The sequence below is a fragment of the Dufourea novaeangliae genome, unplaced genomic scaffold (genome assembly GCF_001272555.1).
Source record: "Dufourea novaeangliae isolate 0120121106 unplaced genomic scaffold, ASM127255v1 scaffold372, whole genome shotgun sequence".
NCBI lineage: Eukaryota > Metazoa > Arthropoda > Insecta > Hymenoptera > Halictidae > Dufourea > Dufourea novaeangliae.
Genome location: NW_015374259.1, coordinates 204,798 through 219,767, shown reverse-complemented (window position 1 = coordinate 219,767; position 14,970 = coordinate 204,798). Strand labels below are relative to the sequence as shown.

Below are 14,970 nucleotides of genomic sequence, written 5' to 3'. Positions count from 1 at the left end.
CTGTAGTATTAAGCATTATCCTACTAACAGGGAAACATTTAGGTATCAAAATAATGACAATGAATCGATAAACGACAATGCAATTACAATGCTATAAACGTAAAATTATACATAACTACACATAAATTAAATACATAGATGAATTAATCAATGCATCAACATTATTTCAGTGAATGTTTTAATATAAAATATCGGCAGAACTTAATTGGCGACCGAATGCAGTATACCCTCGATGAGTGTTCGCAGAGCTCGTCTGTATTAAATATTTCATAAACTAATGACCATCTGCGGTCGAAACAAATGTCATTGGCTGTAGAATTCCAACCTCTATCGCGGCGCTAAATCTCATTAAAAAGTCAGCCTTACACCTGGGTACCTCTCCGTATTAGTGCCGAGGATCCTTCAAATGCTTACCGAGGATTTACATTAAAAAAAGGATTTACATTTATAGAACGAAACCTAACGCACAATTAATTAATTTCTTTACTCCACTAAACTTCAGACAATGAGCTACACTATAAATGCACAAAATCCGTGGTCTAATCATTACATGTAGAGCAATCCAAAAGAATGAGTCTACGATTCAGCGCGCAAATATTTCCATTCTTACAAAGAAAGACACGGAAGTGTCCCTCTCCGATTTTGATGAAAATTCGTATGTCTGTTAAGCAGTCAAAAATAAGGGATCCGTATTTTTTTTTATCGCCTGAGACGCGAATTTAAAGGGTGAAACCACCCCTCGTAGTTTCGACCCGAAACTACTATCTCGAAAACCAGAGGAGATATAATATGGTGCTAACAAATTGTCCAAAATATAATTTATTTATACCAAAAAAATTTCGGATCGAAACATCGAGGCATGGTTTCACTCCTTAAAGTCCCGCCTCAGCCGGTAAACAAAATACCAATCCCTTATTTTTGACTGTTTAACAAGCATACGAAGTTTCATCAAAATCGGAGGACACTTCCGTGCCTTCCCTTGTTAGAAGCGAGAATTTCAAATGATCTCCGTTACGACACCAGCATTCGAATGGCATAGATGTAGACAATGGACGCGTTAAATGACAACCTCTCCCGCGAGTGACTTCGATGTAGAAATTCCTGAACCGTGGACGGACAGTGACTCGCAACAAAGCGCGACGAGACTACCACCGAAAGTTGACGGGGGCGAGAGGGGGATACTCGCGAGCGGAACGATCCGAAGAAAGGAAGCTGGGGGAGGGGCCGATGAAGTCCGCGGGCTGACGACGATGACTCCCGGCGAACCGTGAAATCCTCTTCACGAGGTGCAGCCCGGCCCGGTTCGATGGGCCATATTTCACACGGCCATTACGCCACCGCGGGGGGTAATAATACCGCACAATTACCGTGGATCTCAAGTTCTTGAAAGAAAGGAAATAAAATCAGCATAAAGCGAGCCACCAAATGGCGCCGGCAGACCTTTAATGAAAGTACCGGTGGCGGATAAGAAGGTAAGACACGGGAAAGGGGGAGGGGGGGCGGTTCGAACGCCGGCTGGAAAGACGGTGGGGGCGGAAGAAAGAGAGGCTCTCGGGCCCTTAAATTAATTCGCGATGAATTACGTCCGTGCCAGCTGTTCGGGCAGTTGTGTTTATTTATGAAGGAACTAAGATCTTCCCCGCGTAGTCCTTAAACCTGGATTCGCTTATGTAATTTCTAACAATCGCCCAATATCTTTTCGGTCGCTCCGGACGATGCAGACTGCGATGTTAAATCGTTCCGTGATGATTAGACTGAGGATGTTTATGCATGTAGAGAGTTTTATGGATTCGATTATAGAAACTGAAAACCGATATTGATTTGCTTTATTTACGCTGTGACTAACACGTCACCCGAATATTGATGGCACGTATATTGCAAGGAGGCTGGAATATTTAAATAACGTCAGAAATGATTTGTATGAAATTAGTATTGCAGTATAATTTAGAACAAGACCTACAGCTTATATGTATATGTGTAATAACGAATGCACTCACACACGATGACAACTATCCCCGGTCTCTCCTAATATAAATCTAGTCTGGCAATGATCGTCTAAGGATGGATTAATAGTAGAACTATCAGCTTTGAATATATAATAAATTAGAATTATATAATATATACTATAATATAATATAAGAAATTAACATAATTTCCGATGAAAGCGTCTTTAGCATTTCAGTAACTGTGGAATAAGATATCTGTACTTCATTATTTAAACGTGTTTGGTATTTCTAGTGTTAAGAGGAAGCTACCATGGTGTGATATTTAGTAACAAGGTTGAGTTTCGTTGGAGTTCGAAGTCATATTTGTTTGTGGAAGCGTTGTTATACAATATTTTTCTATTAAATCTGTGAAGCTAATAATAGCTTTGATAATCATTTGTAGTCGAGATTTTTTTTAAGAGTGTCACTAGGGTATTAGACGACGTAAAATGAATAGTATCTTTCGGGTTGAATGGAAACGCGACTAATAATTCAAATCATTTGTACGTTTTACAATCCTTTACCGAAGAACTTGATATAAAATTAGTACGAAGTAATTTATTTCACCGTAATACAAAATAAAGCCTACTCGACTGCGTTGTTTCTAATGTACAAATAATAATAAAGTGTCTCCATTACCTCAGTCTGGTGAAAATATGTTAAGAAATAAAAAAAGGGGAAATTGTCAATCAATGAAAAATTGTGTCGCGTGATATAATTTACAGGCAAGTTTCACGTCACCAATATTACAAACTTAATTAAAATTATGATTTTCCCCCTCAATTAAAATTCCATGCACACTTAAAACGTGTTTGCTCCCTATAAAAGGCGACCAACAATTACTGCATTTCTCAATATTCCAATCAACAGCAAATTAAATACATTACATTTTCTCAATACCTGCCACCGTTCCATAACCGCAGCATCAACTCGCAGTACCTTTCAACTATTGTAAAGAATTTTCACGCAGCTTCCAGAAATTCTTAAAATATTCCACCGTCGCCATGAACTATTTCATCCTCCAGCGCCCTGGTACTCCTTCGAATCATCCCTCCGTTCCTCTCCACCCGCCGATATCGATATTCGGACGGGCGAAAATTCGGGAAAGCTGTTCTACAAAGTAAATTCTTTCACTAATAGAAATCGCCCAGCGAATAGAGCGTCTCGATGGTTTCTCGCGATGGTAAGAAGAAGGTGAAAATGAGGAATCCATTCATAGCACCCAGTTACGTTTAGTTTCCCTCGACTCGAGGAACCGGGAACCGGACGAGACATTTGTTTATTTAGCGTTAGATACACTCCACAGGCATCTGGACGGCGGCGTTAACCGTCCGCCGACGTCGTAATCGAACGTTAAACTTGTCACCGGGGTTTAATCCCCAATCGAGCGATCCTCGGCTAACTGTACAAGCTCTCATCCCGCATGCCCCCCCCCCTCTACGCCCACAGACTCTTCCACGGCTGTCACAGCAGGATTAAATCGAACTTTCCGCGTCAACAAATAAACGATCAACAGGAGAACCGAAGCACGCTACCCAACAGTTGTAAATACAAAAATATGATTAGCATCTCTTTCTTTCACGCTCGTTCTCCGTGACGCTCGATTCTACTCAATTAAAAATCGTCTAGGAAACAGGACTCGTTCGTCTGCCGAACACGTTTGCGATATGACCGTTATCTTTTAGGAACGAAGAAACGAATGATTCTACCTTGATGGTTGATCATGCGATCGTAGAGATTGAAATTTATTACGTGAATCGACTAGTTAAAGATTCATAGTGTGTTGAATAGTTTCGTAAAAAAAACTGAAGAGAAATGCCCTGAGAAGTAATTTTATTAGAATTTCTATATACGTCTCTTTGACAGTATCGAAGAGAATGTATTACATGTAGAATGACGCTACGTTTTTACTAAAAAAACTTACGGAATCTTTAACATTGTTCGCCAAAGTTTGGTTTTGGCACTTTCATTTTCGCTGAGCAGAAAGAGGAACATTTTATACTTCATATTAAATTAACTATTATTGAGTTAAAATGTTTTTAAAAATACTTTTATTTAAATTCAATTATAAAGGGAGGTTTATAATTTATATCTAATAAGTTTTTTTGTCGATTGTTGTATAAATAAATAATATAAATCAATTTCTGCGATTGCAGAACTCTTACACGATTAGAAATAAGGACACTGATGTTATTGTCATAAAAAAATGTATCTTGGGATATGAATATTTTCAACTGTACTGACATTTGAGTATTCATAAGGTCACACAATTATTCGAATTATCCAAGTGTATCATTATTTAGATTTTTAGAGACCTGGTTGGAATGAAAATTTAACTTTCATATTTGTTGGAACTATCTCAGAAAATTTAATTACACATTCACATTTTCTGTTAAGTAAAGTTATTAAACTGCAGACGTTCATGCACTTTACCTATATTAACTAATTCGCGGGAAGTTGTTTACACTATTGACTGTATTACTACATTTCAAATAAAAGGAAGGCCACGTGAAACTTTCTTACATACGAAGTAATAAACAATCGTGTGTATTACCGAAAGGCATAACACCCGCAGTCTAGTTATTAAAATACTCGGAAAAAATGGTTGTTTAATGGAGACAATTTTAAAAAAACTGTGTTTATTTTTTAATTTACAAATATAAGAAGAAACTAGGATTTAATTTCCCTGTTCATCAATATACGGTAAGAACATTTATATTTGATCGTTCTCCGCTGAATAGAATTTAAGAGGAATCAGATAAAATTCACTGTCTAATCACGATAACAGCGTGATATAAAAACCTATCATTCTGTCGATCATTACCGGAACGACGAAGAGAAAGGGCCAAGTAAACGCAACTGTTTTAATTACTTCGGTGCAGTTCCCTTCAGAGAAATCGCGCGATAGACACGTATTGGACCTCGATCGCACGTCTCCGATCAAAGCTTCGTCCGTCCCCGCCCTCCACCCGCAGCAGGCAAGTGTGTGTCGTTTGCGCTCGTTAAAATCGCTTGGTCCGATCGAAGGAATCCGCTAGAACACCCGTCGCGTCATAGGTGTCTTTTGCCCCGCACATAAAAAGCTGTCGACAGTCATTAAGAACGCGATATACCTTATTACATTTTTGCCGCTTACGAGGTTCTACTTATAATCAGATACCTTAGTTACCCTGACGTGTCAATATGCACACACATGTACACGTGCAAGCGTTGCGAGTGTGTATGATACATAGATACGTGTGTACAAGCGTTATATGTACACCGCGCGAAGTTTATTGCCGCTTAAACAGAGAAATACGCACCTGGATGTCTGATCCACGCGCATATACCATCAGAACCGTATATTTTTCACCCCCTTTTTTTCATTTTTCTCATGTCAGTTTGTCCATTCTTCCGTCTTCATTGTAGCTCCTAATGCTACCATCGATATGTAATGTCAATCGAAATCAGGGACATCGATTCCACTTTTGACATTTTCACGTTTCCTCGCGATTCACATTGAATTGATTATCATTCGGGGATACAGCAATAAGGGGTCGATCGCGTGGGGCACGTATGCCGGGTGAATTCGATTACTTCGTAAAATTTTGTCGTGAATGTGATTTTTTAATTGAGATTGCTGTCATTGGTAAATGGAGAGTAACTGAATAGTTGTAAGTTTAATTTTGATATTTAATTTTTAGTGGAGGAACTATTGTTTTTGACGATACGAATTGTGGACGTTGTATAGATTTCTTAATTTTATCAGATTTTTAAAGCATAATGGTTTTGTAACGTGCAGTTCACTGTTTTAAGCAACAAGTTCGTTTTTTCTGTACTAGTTTGTACCGAAGGTACTTGAAAAACAGGTTCAATACTATACATGCAAGTAATAATGAGATAATAAATAACAATCATAAGTCAAATAAATCATGATATGCCTTACTATGAACTATATTTTGACAATTCCAAGAGAAAATAATGATTGCATTCGCTAAAGTCTTAAGAAAAGTGGGAGTTCAATTTATGCTTCAATATCCTTCTGGTTGCTTGACTATATTTTTACCTTGTATATCCACATTCCCCGAATTATATTTAGTGTCGCCAATGCACGTATACTTAATTTTTATATTATAATGTAACATTTAGTTACAGTGAGTTTTAAATAAATTTTATATCTCTGTGAAACATATTATAGTTAGGAAAAGCGATGAAGCATTCGAAGTTAATTAAAAGAAGAAAATATTTTTCAAATTTCGTGCTGTATTTAACTTCCTTGTTGAAAGATTTAATTCTTTTTGTACGCAACGACAAGTGGTTCAAAATTCTTTTTTAAATCGATATTTATAGAAATAACAAGAGGAAAACTAAATTGTCACCATTAACAGAATATTATTTTTTTTAGGCTGACAGCATCTTTGAATAATAAAAAACTGAGAAGGTATAAAAAATATCAGTTTCTTCTTCTCCACTATTTCAACAACAATTCAGTGCATAGAAAAGTCAAGATTTTTTTAACACTAGACCCACGAAGAAGTCAAAATGCCTGATTATTATACTCTTACAACGACGATTAAAGTGTTATAAGAATGAATTTGGTTAGATCTTTAACAAATTTTATTGCAATATATGGGTGAAGAAATGAATTACTTTATAAATTTGTATATTTTCAAAAGTTTGTCATGTTATCGTCGTTTATCGTCGTTAGTTCTAGTGCCAATTGTTCCCACTTTAACTGAATCAATAAATTTAAAATACTTGTAACGAAAAAGTTGACTAATTACAGAATATGATATGAATTAGCGACCACGAAATTCGGTTCATGTTAAATATTAAAACGAACATGCTACTCAATTCATTCACCATCGACTATCGACGAATTTTCATCTTAAATAGAGAACGAACGAATAACATCGTTGTCAGTTCATCGAATTCCAGAAGTCGATAATAAGCACGCATCGGACAAAAGGGTTTCTTGTTTTTACAAATGCACGTAGACGGGACAGAGAATAGGAAACGGGCCCCCGGGATCTAATAATTTCATCGGAATTTTTCCCGATAGAATCGTCTGGCGTTGCGACATTTCGAAGCTTGAAAGCGTTATTTTTTATTAGCGAACGGATGGAATGGAATAGAGGCAATCGGCAATACTGGATCAATGCAAACAAGGAGGCTCGCGCACGTCGGGTATACACATGTTAATATTTCATCATTCTTTTTTTCGACGGCGTGAAATAGAGTCCCGACGTCCACGGCTTGCGCTTCGTTTCATTTCCTATATTGCCCTGACTACGTAATTTATGAGTCATGCGAGCTAATTTCAGCGTTCGTGTTGTTTGCAGTTGCATTGCTCGAATTTCAAATGTCGTATAATTCTGATTCGGTAAACCGATTGATTATTATAAGAAAATATTTGCGGAGGTATTTTAACGGAATTTTTATAAAACAGATAAATTTTTAAAGTATTTTCATTATACAGGGTGTTTCCAAACTGTGACAATGGCTGTGATTCTACAAAAAAGAGTAAGTACAAAATGTAGAATATCATTTTTTCGTATGATGCTTCGTTTCCAAAATGATCAATTTTAAAAATTCATCTAACACTTATGTAGGTAATTCGTGCGGAGAATAAGTAGAAACGGGTTGTAATGAACAGACGCGACAGTGAAATCTTATTCGATAACTGCACGCGTACGTTGCAGATTTTTAAATTCTGTTTTTTTGAAAATGATACATTACACTAAAAACTTTTATTCCACATTTTCGACTTATTTTGACATGTAGAATCACATCTTTTCTGGCTGTACCACCAGTTCGGAAAAATTTTGCATAATGCTTTTTAACAGGTATCAAAATTCGCGTAGTATGTTCCAAAAGTTTCTGGCATAATCTGAATGTATTAGAGAAAAATTAAAAGATTGATTCTTATTCAAATACATTTAAATACTAATAAATTATTTAAATAATAAAGTTTCTTTACTCATTTAGTTTCGTTTAATAGAAAGTTTTGTACCTTACTACGTAATATATTGAAACGTTACTCCTTCTCTTGAAGTGTCGTCTATAATTATTAGCCTGTGGATTGTATGAATTTATTGTAAACGTAAATATGAAGCATATAATGTAGTAAAAATACTAACAAAACGTAATAAAACACTTCTTCACTCTATATCTAATTATTGATGTTTTATAGAAGTAAACAAATTTTGTGGTTAACTCTTATTTTCTTTTTTTACATTAATATGTGCCACTTTGAATTTGCATGAACATCCACAGTCTAATAAATAATAGCTGTTAAACAAAATGGATCAATATTGAAAACTAACTTCAAGGCCCATACTGACATGAATAAATCTGTAGTGTTAATAAATAATCGGATGGAAGTACCATCCAACGTTTACGATAAATTTTCTTTCCATATACCGCAACTATCAAACCCATTCTATATTTAATACAGTAGACTTCTACTATTCAATGTCAAATATCCAGATAAAAAGTCGTTTAATTTCGTTCGATTATCAGAATTAATTAAGTATGATTATCAAAAAAATGTAATTGACTCCTCGTTTCCTCAGACCAATTCGGACAATAGAGATTCTGCCATATTCATTTCGAATTTGAAGGGAGTAAAACTCATACATTACGAGTTATTATGTTATTCCTAACTTTCAAACAACATTTCTTTTGCAATAAAACACATTGCAATTTTGAAATGCTCACTTGATTGCATTAAACATCTCGTGCCTTGGTCTGAAATTCTGATTTCGAAATTTCTGTCCTGCATACGCACCCGTCCTCGTGGCCCACGTTCATCGTTCCGCCGGAACGTTCGCGTCCCGTTCACCGTGTTCGTGTTATTAAAGCTAGGATTTAAGAATAAGCCACTCAGGGAAGACGATACTTCGTCGGCGCCGAATTAACCGAGAAACAAAGCGCACCATCTGCCGGCCCAGCCTTGTATCGATCGAAATTTAACAGATTTCTCAAACCTCTCGGTCCATTCATTCATTGGCATCGTTGACAGACGGCGATCAGCATCAGAACGATGATCAGCAGACTGGAAGCCGGCCGATGATCCGCGTTCGAGCCCATGCTGATCGTCGGCCTCTTTTTCCCGATCCTCATCGTCGGCACCGGTGTCCCCACCGACGGATATCCCAGGTGACCATTGATTGTGTTGTCCACAGAGAGTGGTCTGTTCTCCATTTTGTCCATCTCCGCCGAGCCGTATACGGGTTCGTCCTCCTCGTCGTAAAAAGACGGTCGAGCCGCCGTCTGCGTTTTCGCTGGCCCCGAGATCTCTGGAAAAAGAAGACCAACAAAAATTGTATTTTAATAACTATTGCTTGAATTTTTTCATATGTTAAATAATTAATAGATTGTGAATTTTATGTTTTTTTTTTTCAATTTTTTCATATGCTAAATAATTAATAGATTGTGAATTTTATGTTTTTTTTATTAATTTTTACATGGAGGGAACCCCATACGTCTAGTAGACTTCTTCCTTGTTATAAATCACCCCCATATGGGGCAGATATACAAAAGTTTTTCAGTCATTTGCCTTTGAAGTTTTCCCCGTGACTTAAGTACATGTTATTTTGCCTGATTATTCGTAGGTGTTCTAGCGTCCGGGCAACGTCCATAGTGTCAAATTTAATTTCTACAGTTCAAATACGTCACATGTACATCCACAAATGTTTAGAAGGGACATATTTAAACTCTAGTCGTCATGGTAGAAACCATGGACGTTGCCCCGACGCTACAACATCATTGAATAATCACGCAACATAACTTCCCCTAAGTCACGAGAAAAACTTTAAAAGTAAATAACTCAAAAACTTTTGAGTATCTGACCGTATATGGGGGTAATTCATGAAGAGGATGAAGCCTACTACGTGTCCTAAAAGTTTCATTAAAATCGGCGATCCGAAGTTGGAGCACTCTCCTTGTTAGTATGTTATGATGAATTTCTTTTCTTTTTATTGTGAACTTTAGTAGACTGCAAATTATATACATTTATCGTAAATGTGAGTATAGAAAGAATGGTATAGTAAACACTTTCGTAAAGATTAGTAAAACTTTACTTGCAACCCGAGAAGAACTTTTAATTAAACACATAAATTCTTGATATACTTTCAGTTCCGTAAACTTATTTACAAAATACTGAATTTGCAGAAAGGTCTGTAGTCTAGTGATTAAGAACGAGTTTGACATGTACATCGTTTCTTCTAAATAGGTAGCCATAAGGTAAATGTCTCAGTGATTGGACGTTTATGGCAAAGATTGCAGTTACGAAGAGTTTTCACCTATTAAAATAATATATTAGATTGGCAAAAAAGTACATTCAATCGATAGAGCAGAACTTCTTCTTCCAGACAAGTGGTTATAAGAAAGCGTTCATGTGAAAAAAAGTATTATTTATGATTATCTAAAAGCGTTCATTTGGCCGAGTGATTGGAAAGAATTTACGGCATGTCCTAGTGATTAAATTTAGTTGTCCCAGTGTTTGGACACATGTAACATTCAATAAATTATTCAGAGCTGACTTTTAATAGTAAAACATGATACTCTTCTTTTATGTTGTAAAAATTCAAATAAAAACGTAACAAATTTAATTTAATGCAAGAAATAAAAGAAACAGAATTATAACTAAATAAAATAATAAAAATTATGAACTAAATCTATAAATGTGTACAATATAAATTAACAAATAAATAACACTAAAGGAAAATTACATTCTATTATTACGTATATGTTATATATTTGATAAAAGCTATTAAACATTTATCTTTATACATTTAGGAAATTGTGCATTTCGCCCGTAAATTCAATAATTTATAACTCAAAATCGAAGCCACGAACGCAATTTATCATTCTTGATTTTCGTTTTACAAGAAGAAAGCTCGAGATGATCCTCTGGGATTTCGATGCGCATTTGTAGGATAGTAGCACAGATTGTTCCTTATCTAAGTCCAAAAGCGTAGGTGCTATCATCAGTTTTCAAAATAATAGATGTTAAATTTTTACGGGGCTCGTATATGTATACATTAAGCGCAAACATTGTACTATTGGAGCTGATGACACAAGCCATTGCGCAGGCCACTTTGCCATCGACTTCTACGGTACAACGTCCACGCCTAAGGTATATAAGGGCCTTGTAAAATTTTAATATCGATTATTTGGAAAACTGATGATACTTAGCATCTATGCTTTCGGATTGTAATAATGATCAACCTATGCTATTATCCTTCAAAATCCCAGAGGATCATCTCGAGCCTGCCCCTTAATTTAGCAGGCAGCGTTCTCTCTGCAAGAGTATTCAACATTTTTATCAACACTCCATAGATAAATTCACGGTACGATTACACATCAACAAGCTCGATCTCGTTACAAGTTTCCACCCAGACATGAAAGTCAAATCCCATCAGTCATACGGCGCCCCGTCCGCCAAATCATCGTCAACGCGTTTCACTCTAAACGAGAATATACGAACCACGGTACAGGGTAGAAAGCTGCACGGGAAATAAGTAAATCTCGGTGTCTCGAAACGGCATTGATTCCCAAGACGTAAGCGCCGGGTCTCGGCTTGTCTGCGACGCTCGTGACGATTTACGAAGGACATAGGAGCGAGCCCGTTGGCTGTATCCTTCAACCGGAGAGTGCCTTCCCGGCTGTGTCTCCCCAGAGTGCTCTGACCTGATTGAAAGATCCCCGGGATCGTATGCGAAAAGATGAGGATTGACCGAAAGAAGACGAGGAAAGGGGGAGGGGACCGACTGCTCTGATGTCGGGCTGGGAATCCTCGGAGGTATCCACCGGCAAAGTGAAGATGCTTGTAAACGCGGCCCATGTTTGCCGTTCAAGGAAAAGGGATTCTTGTTTCTATCATAGGACGATCGGTCTTCCCAGAGAAGTCGCAGCCCAGGACCAACCGGGGCAACAATTTCTACGCGGGGCTTCCGCAAAGACTCGTTAACCACCCGCCTCGTTACGTATCAGCCGTGAAATAACACACCGGCCTCGGAGACGGATTTCCGGGGCTAAGCGCAACAGCTATCAACCGAGCTGTGCCTGACTCTCGCTTAGTTCTCCCCCGCCCACCCGTTTACCGCACACCAGGTCTCGGCCTCGTTATCGCGAAGCCTTTCGAATATCGTGAATTGTTGTTCACTCTTTCGCTAACCGGAGACCTGGCTACAATCCCGCCGCCCTTAGCCGCTGACTCGATGCTTGTTAAGGGTGGGAGACGTCTAGCGAGCCACTTAAGGACCGTGACTGGCCCTTTGTTTGGTCACATTCGAAGGGTATGAATGTGTATCGCTGGTCTGTTAGACGGCAGTTGATTATGCAATCTGTCGAAAGTCGGCGGTTCTCGTTGATCGATTAAACTGTTCGGGAAGTTTTTGGTCGGCTCAGTTGTGAGAAAAGGCAAGGGGTGTTGTAGCAATTGTTAATTGATTACAGTGTACTGGGTACAATTTTTGGTGTGGTCGATAATTGTGGGAAGGGACAATCGATGGTGAAGAAATTGGGGTGAATTAGGGATTTTTAAGTTTTTGTTGTTTCGGATATTTTCTTTGTGAGAGAAGTCACTGGTGGTTATAAATGTATTTGTATTTTATAATAACATAGAAACTGGAGTGGAAGTTTTTATGTACATGGGTTGATCAGTGTCAGTTATAATTATATGTATGTACTGTTTTGTATTGACAGGAAGGGTAAGGGCAGGAGATTGTATTTATGGAAAACAAAAACTTTCTGCAATGTATTTGTCAAAATTTAGAACATTTCTTCAGTACTAAAAATCATAAAATCCGACAATTTTAAAGGCAAACAGATGAGACTAAATATGACAAATACCACGCAATGAAATTAAAAAATACATCGGTATAATTAGAGGAACTTGAAATAGGAAAATTGATTCCCATTTAATTATATTACTTAAAATAAAATAGAATATTGTGACATAAAATAAAATGTCGGATATTAACAGTAAACCTACCAAACCCTTCAAAAAGGCCGAAATTACCGGTTATTTGACGGTCGTGTTAGATTTAGTGTTAAATACGTACATTCCAACGAAGGTATTGTATTTCGTATTACAGATCTTATAATATAATTCCAAGTATTGATTACCTTATAATTGAAATGTGGCAGCAACAGTAAATTTTCAAGAATATTTGACAAGCATTTTCATTTTACTTTTCAGTTCATCGTGATGCTTAAAATATATTCTTACGGACTAGAAGAATTTTCTTCCATGAATATTCAAAAATAAGAGAAGTAGATGTCAGAAATAATAATAATAATAACATGTAGATACATGCAAACTATGCAAAATGAATAACAAATTGGAAAAAATGTTAAGCAGAGCAAAAGTGAGTGCCGCGACGTGTAAATAAAACATATTACACTAGAGTACAGATATGTGATCGCTTTAGAAATATTCGAATATCATACACTCACCGTATAAACGAATACTGCTGTCGACGTCACCAAGAGAATTCTTAGCCACGCATTTGTAGGTGCCCACGTCAGATTTATGCAGGTTGCGAATAGTCAAAACCATCCTGACCTCAAACTGCGATTTGACGATGATTTGCACGTCATGCTGTACACTCGATATTATCATGGCTATGGGAAGAGAAAAATTTATTTTATTTACTTTAATTCTTACTCTCGATGAATAAGCGATATATTGTTCAAATTTTAAATTATTCTTTATAGTCGCGTCAACCTCTAACAGCAGTTATTAGCGACTACGATTGCATTTCAAATTACAATTCAATATTATAGTTAATGGTAAAGTTTTACTTGGTTCAGAAAAAGCTACTAGCTGCAGTATTTTCTTCTTACGGAATTTGTGTTAAATGAAATCCAATTTAGTCTTGGTTTGTATTTTGTATTAAGTGGCGGAAGTACAGTAAATTCTGGATGAGTGTGAGAAGGCTTCTCAGCTCTGAACATTAAATATTTTATAAACTAGTGGTCATATACGGCTGAAGCAAATATCATTGGCTTCAGAATTCCAAGCTCCATCGTTGTATGTAAACTTCATTAAAAAGTCAGCGTTACACCTGGAGACCTCTTTTTGTCAGCGCCGAGGAGCCTTTGAACACTCATCCAGGATTTACTGTAGTTCTCTTGATTTGCTCTTACAATTTACAATTTTCTATAATAAACAACTGATTCATAACACATTAAATGTGACTATATGTAAATTTATTGTCAGACTTATGTATTCAAAGGCAGACCATTACGATCATTCGACTGTAGTTTCCCAGAAGGGCGAAGGAGAAATTATCAATTTATGGTCAGTCGCGTTGCATGAGCAACACTACAACAGCAATATCTTTTTGTATCTCTGCATACATGAACCATAACAGTCATTGATTCGAATAAGAATTTCTGATATGTATATAAGTTGTACGAACATAGAAAAAATTTGATGATAATCCTGTTTAATTAGTATTCAAAAGATTTTCTATGATTAGTCTTTTCTATATATAAAATGTGTCATGTAATTGCTGGTACAACCAGGTGGGGAGTGTCCCTACGTGAAAAAATAAGTTGAAATTGTAGAATAAAATTGTTTCATTTCAGATTTCGTTTTCAAGAAAATCGATTTCGGTGAAATCTGCTGAATACGCGTGCAATTGAATAGAACTTGGTGGGCGCGTCTGTTCATTGCATTTCATATCTACTCACTATCATGACGAATAGACGCATCTCAGATTAATTTTCGAAATCGATTTTCTCGAAAACGAAATCTGAAATAGATAAATTTTTCTATATTTTCGACTGATTTTTTCACGTGGAATGACCCACTACGCGGTTGTACCACTAGTTACATGACATTTTGTAGTTGCGTATACAGATTGCACAGTTATCGAAATAAAATCAAAACATTACAATAAAATCTTTTCGTATGGAGTTGTAGTTGAGAAGTTAAATACTCTTGGTGTACCTATGAGTTTCAATACAATGGTATGAAATATGTCTCCCT

General features: G+C 36.8%; 1 protein-coding gene across 1 annotated transcript in view; it reads right to left on the bottom strand.

Annotated features, from left to right (window-relative positions):
- Nucleotides 1-8,969: 8,969 nt before the first annotated feature.
- Nucleotides 8,970-14,970, bottom strand: part of LOC107192630 (hemicentin-1-like) — a 70,673-nt gene continuing 64,672 nt past the window's right edge. Inside the window, exons 10-11 of the mRNA XM_015581934.1 lie at nucleotides 13,431-13,598; nucleotides 8,970-9,265 (exon numbers count right to left, since the gene is read on the bottom strand). Of these exons, the coding sequence (XP_015437420.1) occupies nucleotides 8,970-9,265; nucleotides 13,431-13,598 (464 nt within the window). The remainder of the gene's footprint in view (nucleotides 9,266-13,430; nucleotides 13,599-14,970) is intronic.